At 31.7% G+C, this 12482-nt stretch overlaps 1 protein-coding gene across 27 annotated transcripts in view; it reads left to right on the top strand.

The window, feature by feature from the left end:
• LOC132752021 (sorbin and SH3 domain-containing protein 1-like) overlaps positions 1–12482 on the top strand; it is a 107041-nt gene that overhangs the window by 59796 nt on the left and 34763 nt on the right. For 24 of the 27 annotated variants that reach the window (XM_060742276.1, XM_060742266.1, XM_060742273.1 and 21 more), the window contains 5 exons: positions 2265–2315; positions 3270–3363; positions 5504–5524; positions 7507–7557; positions 9333–9447. In XM_060742276.1, coding sequence (XP_060598259.1) covers positions 2265–2315; positions 3270–3363; positions 5504–5524; positions 7507–7557; positions 9333–9447 — 332 coding nt within the window. The remainder of the gene's footprint in view (positions 1–2264; positions 2316–3269; positions 3364–5503; positions 5525–7506; positions 7558–9332; positions 9448–12482) is intronic. The other 3 variants (XM_060742262.1, XM_060742255.1, XM_060742251.1) reach the window with 2 other exon arrangements.

The raw sequence follows: 12482 nt of genomic DNA, 5'->3' as shown, positions 1-12482 counted from the left end.
CTATGCTTTTTATTTTCCACATTTAGTTCTGTTTCAAATATGCATGTATCTGATTTCACACTCGACTTTTTAGAAAAAGAGAAAAAAAAATCTTGTTTTAGATAATTCTATAAACAGAAGTTAGTTTTCGTTCACTGCATATAGCATTATGTGTGTCATTATTACAGAGTACATTGTAATTTTCATCTGGAGAAAAACATTGCTTTATAATGCCACAGTATATCATATACATGTAGTTGCACATATTTGTAACTGTTTAATTGTTATATTTGATTAAAACTCAGCTTTGTAAAGGCTAATTGTAATATTTAATCATTTGATAGGTTTTGTAAATTTTTACGAAATTTCATTTTTGTGTACTCTTTATTTACCTGCAGCCTTGCACACGCAATAAGGCGCACTTTGACCTCAGTAAAGGCAGCACATTGCTTTTCAAGAATTACAAACCCAAATAATGTACATTTATGTCCAGGTCATAGAGTTTGGTTCTACATATAGTTCATTTTTAAATAATATATTATTGTTTTACAAAGATCAAATTTTTACAACTTTTCTGCAAGTGTCTGTGACAATTAGTTTGCTTTTTCCTTGTTTTGTCTTGGTAATCTTTGGGGTACTTAAAACTTAGAAAGATTAGATAAACTTGATATTAATCCTTAACCTGCTGGTACCAAAAGCGATTTGAATGAGATTTAAAAGAGTGTTTGAGCACCACACTTAATACTGTATTCCGGTATATACCGGACAAGGCGCTTGAATGATTAAATGCAAATATCTCGCCTTTTCACCCTCGGAAATTCACTATAAGGCTTCTAATTCATCTGTTCACACCAATTTATATACAAATATGAATGAAAAATGTAAGAATCAGTGAAAAAAGTGATATCTTTTTTCTTTGCGATCATGATTTCTGCAAGTGTTTAGAGGTACTGCTCCAACACTGTAGTGGGTTTACCTTTGTCACCACTAAAGAGCCAGGCCAGTTGGCACATCTGTACACTCTGACCAAGCTCTTAACTTTTTGTACCTCATTTTTCGTATTTTGATACTGAAATCTCTGAAACTTCTAGGCTTGTTCAAAAATCAAAGCTGAGAAAATCCAGTACACAAATTTAGCAGGTTAAGGGGTAATAATAACTTTGACATAGATATGCCATTGCTAATGTCCTTGGATTGATATTTACAAACTTTATAACTTATAACATTAACTTTGTATTGAAATAATTTTTGTATCTTATATGTAAAATACCATTTGTTAACTTTTTTATTTATTCCAAATAATAATTTCTGAGATGTCATTCTTTGTAATTTATTTTGTTATATTTGCTTTCTTTTCTCATGTGTTTGACATTTGATGAATTTCAGTTTTTTTGTTAAGTAAACGAAGGTATATTTACTTTGTTGTGTAGGCCAATATTTATTATTTTACTTCTGTAAATATTTTCTGTATACATGGTTTATTACTTAGCTTACATGTGGTTTTATGAGACCTCTATAGCAAAAAGAGTTTAAGTTGTGACTCAGTGCATATCACAGTATTGCCATTCATGGATATAGGTTTGAATCCTGCATAAAAGGTTCAATTCTTTCATTTGAGGAAGCTGTCCAGCTAGCTTATGGAATGTTAGTGACTCTAGTAGAAGGTTGGTTGCTCTAGTCAGGTGTCAGCTTTTGTGTGAGATAATGCATGAATGGACACCTAATGACTACATGTACTTTCATCAGTAAAGCTTGGTAGTCGCCATATGACTTAAAACATAAAATGATAAGAAAATATGTCACTGCAATAAAGTTATAATTAGAACAATATTTTATAACTTGAAAACTGAGAGCTGTTTCTTTTTCTGTTGCAAAAATTTATGATACTTTATTGTTTCTTTTTTTCAGTTGTTTAGGCAAAATATGTTTTCTTACTTCTTGATATATGGAACCCACTTTAATTTTATTCTGAAAAATGAAAAAGTAATCTTTGAATTAGAACAAATAAGAGTATTTCAAATAACTTTTAAGTTTTGAAAGATAAATTATAACTTGAGTTAAGCTTTTGTAATGGCAACTTTGTTGTTTTAGCTCCCTATTTCACTAACACCACCAACAACAACCACAAGTCAACCTTTGCCAACCTGCATCATTTCTTTTACCATTTTTAGTTTCTAAAAAAATAATATAAGCACTTTTTCTTTCAAATCAAATGAATATGTAATATGAAGTTATTCTATAAAAGTAAAATTGTAGTAATCTTTGTGATATTTTATGTATTTCAGATGTGAATCCATACAGACCTAGTTATGATAAACCTTCTAGATCAGTGAGAGGTAAGATTTAATGACTTGATGATTTTATGACGAAAAGGGGTACCCCTTTAGCTTACCCCAGCATTGATATAAAATGGCATTGTACACCCTCGTGCTCAAGATTTATTAAATGATATTTGGTCAGTGAAGATGTTATTGATATCTGGTGTTTGCTGTGTAAGGTGTTTGCTATACATGTATAAGGTAGATTATACATAAGGTAACTTTTGATGGGTGACAAAATAGATGGCCATGATATTAGGAATGTACATCTCGGTCCTTTGGTGGCAGAATTCTTATATTACAAACAGCTGATTAGAAAACTGAAAATTCTTATAGGAAATTTTATGTTTCATATTAACAATTTGTATGGACATATAATATACTTGCAAAGATTTATAACCAGCAGATTCCAGTAATGTTCTCTGGAGAAATTCTCTTTGTTTAACATGTTTTTCATAAGCTTGGGGAAAGTCACTGAATGAATATGTGGGCATATGTAAACAATTCCCTCTTTGCGCAACTTCTCCCGTATTTCTCAAGGGATTTCAACCAAATTTTCACAGAACTATTGTCAACAATTGCCCTGATGAAGGTTGTGCCATATTTCTCAAGGGATCTTAGCTAAACACAGAATGCTTAAGTTCATCAAGTACTATGCATATTGTCAGGGTATTGTAATTTATTTTTTGAGGACAGGAAAATGAAAATTTGGTTTTGTGTAGATGATATTGCCAGTTAAAATACTGATGCAGAAAATGTACTGTCAAGAACATTGAGCCAATGACCTTTGATTTGTGTGGATCAAAAAGACAAATATAGTCTTTGAATTTCATGTTTCTTATACAGAATTTACATGTCAGTTTTCATTTGATAATTTGATTTTCCCTAAATTTCCATAACACAGACATGTACATCTTTCGAAAACAGAATACAGGTCAAAGATGAAATGTGAATTTTTTTTTTTTTTTTCAGGTGACATAAACTCAGGCTACCTCTCTGAACCAGAATACAGGTCAAAGATGAGGAGTAAAAGTACATCCAATGTCAGCAAAACTGCTCGTGCTTTGTAAGTTTGAAATTGTTCATGTCAGTTTTGTAAATGTTACAGGTAAACTATAATGTTTGGTACACCTACATATACCAAGTGCATCAAATTTTTGTGGGAGCTACCTTTCCTGATTGCTGCGCACCCATGTTGGTCTTCAGACTTCAAGACTTGCAATAAGTACTCATTGCAAATATCTATATGTTCTGTACAAAATTTATTAAATATATTATACTGTCACACATTACAGAACAAAATTAGTCTTTCAAAGGTTGATAAAAGTTATGAAATGTTGAATGTTAACATTTGATGACTTCATTCAAATTTGGTCAGTATAAGGAATCCAATCTTACGAGAGCTTTCTCTATGACAAAATTAATGTTTGATAAATGTACATGCATGTACTGGCTTAAAAGTAACTTTGTTCTCCACCCATATTTGTCTTATTGTACATGATCATAAAGAACCATTACATTTGTATTTGTCAACGCCGTTTTGTGTTTTAATCAACACCATTTTGTGTTTGAATCAACAGTTTATGAATTTAACCCTTACCCTGCTATAATCAAAAATGATAAGTATTTGCCACCAGTGCTGTCCAACTAGGCTCAGTACCTGTTGGTAGCTCAATTTTTGTATTTTGATCTTGAAATCCCTTAAACTTTGAATGGACTGCTGGGCAAAAACATAATGTTTAAGAGTTAAATAGGTATTTATTGAAGAAAGCTAGACAAGGATTTTCTGTGGGCAACTATGCCACCATTTTGGTGTCTTACAGGACTATGTAAGATTATTTACATTTAATTAAAATGAAATATCTATATTTCAAATAGTCTATATAATTTCAAAAGATTTTTTCATTTAGTTTTTTAATGCAACCTTAAATTCCTCATTAGATTTTCAAAAAAGTTAATTTGTTTGATTTAATTGGTTGATTAAATTTGACTCTTTCTCTTGATTTAATGTGTCTAGAACCATTGTTTGATTGATTTAAACAAATTTATTTTAGCTCAGTTGTTCTTGCAACTTAAATTCATTACTTTCAAAACTAACCAGTACTGGTGTCCTATAAGGAAACATGATTGTGACCCAAGTAGGGCTCGAACCCATGATTCCTGGGTTGAGAGGCAGACACCTTAACCATAACTAGGCCGCCACTCCCTGTAATTTTGTTTTGTGACATACTATTATGTCAGTTAAGCATGGAATTGTGGTTTTCTTCCAAATTTGTGTATTTGTTTTGCATATTTGAGTTGAATATTGAATTATCCCCATTTGGCATTGTGCTTTTGAATTAATTAATATCTTTGGTTTTATGTGGCAGTGTGGAAATGTAATGATTATACCTCAGTTGCCAGTAACCTATCCTAACAGTAGTATCTGGCATTCCTGTTACTATGTTTACTTACCATGATAGGCAATTGCAAAAATATGTGTGAATTTTATATACATGTATTATTAATAGAACAATTTTGCTAAAGATATTTCCCGTTTTGGACGTTGACAAAAGAAATGAGGAATTTTACTGTATAGCATAATGTATTGACAAAAAATGATTCTATTGTTAATTATGTAAAGATGTAAAGTGACAGAATTTGTTACTCACTGGTCACTTGATGTCAAAATATTTTGGGCAGTCTATGAGTCTGGGTTCTTCAATAAAATTAATGGGACAGCAGATTTTGATCAAGCTTTGTTGAAACCCATTTTGCATTTATGATATTTTTTACCAATAACATACTTGGAACCAAAAGTAATTAGCTTTTGCCACATCCATGCTGTCTGACCAGGCACTATACTGCTGGTAACTCAATTTTAGTACATATATGAACAAGTAAAAAATTCTACCAGTATTCACAATGAATTGCTGACATCATAGAGTTAAAATGTTTAGTGAACAAGAATTGTGTGTATGAAAATAGATAAATTTCTTTAAAATCTGGGGGAAAAAACAGTTCGCTGTCTTAAATTAATTGATTGTTACATGATTTTGTCACATGTTGTGAATTAATAATGAATAAACAGCTAAACAGAAACTCATACATGTATGCATGTAAATAGACCTTGTAAAATTGTAAAGGGAGATAATGATTCCTGCTATTGTTAGAATATTGTAGAGTTGTTTCCCTTTTAACATTGTATATACATGTGCATTATGAAGGTCTGACCCCTGTTTTACCAGGTAATCCGTGAATGCTGTTGTATATGCATGACATCTAAATGTTGTATATTTTTATATATTATATATATTGTAAAATATATTATATGGGGAAGACAAACAGATAGCATTGAAATAAAATATAATGGTTTGAATGATGATTGTAAAATATGTTAATCAAGTAAAATTGTCAAGACACATTAAAAATGTGACACTGCAGAAAGCCAAAAAATTGACGACATTTTATTGAATTTCTGTCAGAAAAAAAGCAGAATATTAAATTGATTTTTTTGTTTTTGATAATTTGAAAAAATCTTCATGAGATGGCATATCCCAATAATCCTTTTCAAATTTTATTGTTCTCTGGGAAGAAACTTTTGAAGCAAAATTGTCAGTTGCTCTTCATATAAACTTTTGAGTCAGAAATGAATGTCAGTTTCAGAACCGACAGGGGCTTATGATAAAGTAAACCTTGACTAAACAAACAAAGTTTGTAAAGGTTTCGACAATCTTTCGGATAACATGTCTCATCTCTTTATGTGTGCTGTATGGGTAAATTGCTAGGGGCTAGAAAAATATTGATTCTAAAATTAACTGGCAGTTCCATACCATTTATTACAAAGAAGGTGCAACTGTTGTCATTCTATTGAGTTTAAAAAAAAATTATGGTTGCTAGGCAACTTAATGAGCTGTTATTGGAAAAGAGGCTGAACTACTGAACAGCCTGTGTGGCAACATGTGTTCACAGGTATTTCCTCCAATCAATATTGTTCATCATCGGTAATGTTTTCATTAACTCTACATGTCCAGGTTAAAACTGTTCCACTGCATGATTATAATATAAATACTGCCGTTAACTGTTGCTATATCTATACCAAATATAGCTACGTGATATAGCTTGCATGCCATGATGCATCATCCTTCAAAAGTTAAAGTTACACTTTTAGTCACATGACATATTGTTGTGATAGGAAAAGAACTGTTGCCATAGTAACCTATCGTGAGTTTATTGACTTGTTTTAAAAAAATCGATGTCATTGTGGATTTTACCTGCAGACAGTAATTCTAATATTTGGGAACAGTAATAAATGATTTTAAGCAGAGACAGGTATTTTTTTGTAAAACTTTGTTCACAGTCTTTGTTGTTATTGTTCATTGTTTATTTTTGTCTTGTGTTACGATTAAATCGTTGAATGTTATAAGTGCCTAGTGAGTGACAAAAATTACTTGCATTGAGTCAGGCCAGCTGGCCAGCCAGTCAGAAAGTCATAACTAGACCGGTGCTCAAGCCGGTGCTAGGCGGCGTGAGGGATGTTGCACTTTTTCATTATCCCTCATGTACAAACTCAATCATTCCAAGTCTGCAATTTTGACATGTAATTTTTTTGTGATTAATATTTTCAAGGTATCACACTTTATCCAGATTTTCATACTGTTGGCTGCTTGATTTAATGTTTTACCATAGAAACCTTTTAAAATAACAATGGACCAATCCAAATTTAAAGTTTAAAGCAAGTCCATTATGTAAATTTAGGGATGTTTTGTAAAGATTAATGTACTAGAGAAAAGGGAATGTTGGGAAATAATTTGATTGCTGGTTCTGATAATTTAAGCATGAAAGCATGGCATTTATTTTGTAACTTTGATTTTATTGTGGAAAAGAAAAATATATGTAACAATATAAAAAAATATTCAAGCTATTTTTAAGATTTTAAGTTTTTATAATTTTAATTTGATAAATAAAATTAAAATGATATTATTAAATATCAGTTTCTTTGAAATATGAGCTCACGTTTTTATCAATATTAAATTTATTGTAATATTTGCTTTCTTTAGTAATTTTTGCGTAACTAAAAACAAAAGTTTTCTTTGTCAATATAAAATCAGAAATTTTTGCAAAAATCAGAAATTATAAGTGACCTGCATTGCTGTAAAAATGTTGGTTTAAAGATTTCTATCAATTTTTTGTGTACATTGAGCTTAAAGTGTATTTACACTGTTTGCAGAGATATAGGCACCCTACCAACTGACTTGGAAGAATTCATCAAATACTTGGAGTAGGTGACCATTTATTTACCCCACCCACTTCAAATACTATATCATACATTTATCTATATAAAGAAAATACATCTAGATATGTACCTATATGCTTACATGCAGATTTAAGCATCAATTCACGTTTACCTATATTGCACTCTTTTTTTGTTGTTGTTTGAAAATTATCAAAATATTCTTTACACTATTCTGAGTTATATTTATTACTATATTTATTCTGGTATATATAAATATTATAATTATCTAATGGTTCTGTTTTGTTTCATAAATAGTTTTATATTGGCCTGAAAATTGTTATGGTAGTTCAAAGGAGTTGCGTTCAAAGATCAATTATTTATTAAGCATCAACTTTCCTATAATGTACCAACAAGAATTTATAAATTATTTTCTATTTATGTCAATTGCATCGTTAATTGGAACAGAAAACTTACTAAATGGTACGGCCAAATGTTGTTATTGTTCATTGTTGTTTCTATGTGTTGTTGTTGGTTGTGTTTATGAGACAATTTATGTTCAAAAAAAGAAAAGTTGTATATTTTTGCAAGCAAGGTGAATAAATCTGCAGAAATTCTTGTTGAAAAACAGTAGTTTATATATAGATATATGGGATGGGGGTGATTCTTGTTTAATATGAGGTTTTGCACAATAAATAAAAATAGAAGGTGCGTTTTTCCTGTACTGTCTTGACATCTCGAAACTTTTTGAAACTCTAGGTATAAGAAAATATTATATCAAGGTTTTTCACATTGTCCTTTATTGTATCACGTACTGCTAATGTACACATCTTACAGTCACTGTTCACCTTTATTTTTTGTTTGAATATCGAATTCTTATTAAATATTGAAACTGGCCATTTAGATATACAATTCAATCTAGATTATTTGTACACCATGGCATTTTAATGTTGTTCTCAATCCGGGTGTTTATATTGTGAAAAAAATCAACTGAAGATTGAACCTGTATCCCAAATGAGGGGAATATTATATGCTTGCGATAACTTGATAGTACAGTTTTAGTTTAGTTGTACTGCATTTATATATAAGGTATATAGTTAGACTATGTTGTACAAGCATTTCAGAATAACTCCTAGAAATTAGTTAGTATTATGCATTATATAGCTGATTATAACAATTATCACCAGCAAATTGCATTATGTACACAAGAATTTTAATTTTATCAATGAAAGTATACACAAGATTTGACTTTTCATATACAGGATTTGACTTCCTTGTGATGTTTCTTGTAACCACAGCTATTCAGAAAGCTTTGCCTGAAATAAATAAAAGAGTTGACCACTTGTTGTTTCTGTCCACCTCAATCAAATGACCAAATTATTTTACCTGTGGAAGTGAAACTGGAAAGCAAATGGACCATAGCCCTGATGGCTAAATATATTTATTTGTGATTTGTTATTTTGAGTTGCCTAATTTTCCTGGTAATTTAGTTTGATGTAAAAAAAATAATAAAAAATTGTGGTGTCTGTACTGTAGGCAGCAATGTTTTTTAGTCAGTGTCACAATGACTTGTACATGTATATTCATTGATTACTCACATTTTGTATATGTCCGTACCATCAACTGAAAACTCACTTTTGTATTTTAATGTATATACTTGATTTTATCTGTATCAAGTCATGAATTGTGATCTATGAAATTTCATAGATAATGCATTTAAAATTCACATGACATTCTGTGTTCGAAATTATGTACTATCAGAGATATTTGTGTATAAAACCATAAAATGATATAAACATTTATTAATTTACATTGTTTTCCAGTGAATGGTCCCCAGCGAGTGCTAGATCAACATTAGAGGTGTATAGGAACCAGCCACGAAGTATTGTAGACTATGAGCCCGGCTTCTCATCTATAGCATTTAGAGAATCTAAAACAGTAAGTTTATTGTCACATCATGTTCAACATTCTTTGAGCTGTGCCATGATAAAACCAACATAATGCATTTGCGACCAGCATTGATCCAGACCAGCCTGCACATTCGCCCAGTCTGATCAGGATCCATGCTGTTCCCTAAAAGTTTCTCTTCTTGTAATAGGGTTTGTAAGCAAACAGCGTGGATTCTGATCAGACTGCACGGATGTGCAGGCTTGTCTGGATCAATGTTGGTTTTGTCATGGCACGGCTCATTTCTATTTTCTGGGCATGGCTATGTTGAAGGGTCTAAGGGAGTGTTGTTTTTAGGTGGCACATGCAGGAAAGGTTTTATTTATTATGATGCTGATTACAATGCTGTGCTTGAAAATTATGGTGAGTTTGAAAATCAATGGTTGGCCAAATTACATCAAAAGCATAGATGGAAAATTGGCAAAACTTGCAATACTTACGAATTGGTAATGAATGACAATTCTTAGAGGAGGTAACGTTTTTCTACATAATAAATAGGAATATTGAATCTCATAATTTATCCCCTGAGACTACTTTGCAATGAATAGATTATTTATATATGGTAGGCCAAGTAGCAAAATAAATGCATGCTTGTTATTTACTCCCTCTTGTCCTCTTGTTGGTTAATATACATGTATATTATATCCCTAGCTATTCATAAGACCCTAGCTAATTAAAGTCATAGCTGCAAATGGATGAATATGTTGGATGGAAATTTTTATTTTAGATACCTGTAGAAATTGATGTGCTGAATTATGATCAATATTTACACTGTGATAAATAGATCTATATTTGACCAACTGTTCATACATGAATAGTTTTATAACTGATAAATTGTCTAAAGTGTTAAGACAGAATCTTACTATTGGAAATGTAATCAGACAAGCCCATTTTCAGTTTAGAATTACTTTGCAATGATTATTTTCACTGCCATAAATTATCATTGATCAATCATTTTCCTGTACATTTAAATCAAGAGAGATTTAGGTGTATGTGAGTATGTTTCCAAGACCCAAATCCCCCACAACTGTGGCCAATTGATTAAGCCGGCTGACTTCATAATGCTGTCGGCTTTCCTCTCAGCACCGTGGGTTTAGATTATGTTTGAGACTTCAGAGTCATTTTCAGAGGCTGAATATGTCGTTTTAGTAAGGTGCCAGCTTCTACCTGAAATAATGCACATAGGGACACTTGAGGTCTTCTAGTCATCCTGAAAAAAACAAAAAACAACACAGTTATGGCTTTTACACTGTCTATGTGCCTTAAAACACGACCAAAAAAAAGAAGCCTACTGATAAAGACGGTCTTTAAGTTGCAGTATATTGATTTGCCTGAACAGTCACGTACAAGTCCTATCCTACGCATGAGTCTGTCCTACGACATCCTGTTTACAGATTACTGGAGCATAGTTACGTGCTGATGGTCAGGTATTGTCATAATATTCATGCACTCCTGTTTGGTTATCAACCGTCATCACTTTTTATGAACAATATAGTTGCTCTGAACTGCCCACAATAAACTATATTGCCTAGGTGATCTTTTTTCAAAACCTATCCTTTGGCTGTTTGTTTTTACTCTTACATAGTTTTGCTTGTCCTCAATGCATGATAAGAAGCATTGACGCCAATGCAATGGTCACCTGGGTTTATTTTGATATTCTTTGTAAAAACATGGTTTATGATATATATTTTGCCATTTCATGTTAAATGTTCAATTCTGCTTAAGCAGGTGCTAGGGTGCGTGGATGGTAGCTTGTCCTTTCCAGTATTGTCCATAAAAAGACTCAGTCAAACCGGGCTGCAATATTTTCAATTTTGCCAGTTTGGACTTTCTTTAGGGATTCTATTTCTCTCTATTTTGTAATATGTTTTGTACCATGATTAGACGGTAGATTTAAATAATTGCAGTCAGCAGTGAATAATGAACCTTTGTTAGCAGCAAATAAAAAGTGTTACAGTTGTAAAATATTCACAAGTTCCATTGATTTATTGGAAAGTTCTGTACAATATCAATTAAACAGCACACCTAGTAGTTAACTTCACTCTAATTGTAAGGATAGCCCCATCCTTCCCTTCTCTGCCAGTGGAAATGAGCCAACTGACATTGAGATGGTTTTTTTTTGCCTGAAAATGCTGATCATATATAATAGAGGTTTTACCAATTCTCTTGTATGGTTTTTACCAGAGCTTGGTGGTTATCAAAGTCAAATTCTCATCTTAAGTTCAGATGTAGAAAACCTGGGACTTGAATGAATGGTACATAAATATACAGTGGTAACATTATGTTTGAGAAAAGCTTGGTCATTTCTAAAGCAAGTGGGTATATAAGAACTAGCCAGGAAGAAATGTTTAAGTATTATTACCAGAAGTAAAAGGATAACTCTTAACAACATGCAGGAGTATTTACCTGCCTACCAGTCATTTAAAACCCCTGAAAAATGACAATGTTGTTACAATAAACAACTTTAAGTGAAAATGGTGTCATAATCATGCTTTTGGTTGAGATTTTGTTACTGTCCATATTAAATGTTGTGGAAAGAAAGGTTAATTGCCTGTAACATATTGTTGGCATGATCAATTAGCATTCAGATCAGATTTATTTGCAGAGTCTGGGTAAGGCATTCAATGAGCTAAGTCTTATTTAAGTGACAGATGTGGTCATTGACAGCAATATTTAAGTGATGTCTCCTTACAAGTTTGTGTAATCTAATAATCTCAGCAATCAACATTGGGATATTATGACTGCATCTAGGTTTTGGACACACAGTATCACAGTCATCAAATATTCTTCCTATAGCTTCAGAATGTAAATCCTGTATTTGCTACAGTTAATGCCTTTGACTAAGTAAATGTCATATGTGTACTTGCAAGTTTTTATCAAAATAGTATATTGGGAGTTATTGTCCATAACTAAGTAAACATCACATGCAAACATTTATGTCTAGTTGTTATAACAAAAGTATTTCAATAGTTATTGCCCTTGTGTAAGTTAATATCACTTGCAAGTCTTGAAAGAGTTATTGCCCA

The sequence above is a fragment of the Ruditapes philippinarum genome, unplaced genomic scaffold (genome assembly GCF_026571515.1).
Source record: "Ruditapes philippinarum isolate M1 unplaced genomic scaffold, ASM2657151v2 ctg2591_1_1_1_1, whole genome shotgun sequence".
NCBI classification, from domain to species: Eukaryota; Metazoa; Mollusca; class Bivalvia; order Venerida; family Veneridae; genus Ruditapes; species Ruditapes philippinarum.
Note: the sequence above shows the minus strand (reverse complement) of the source record. Positions and strands in the feature narration are given on the sequence as shown.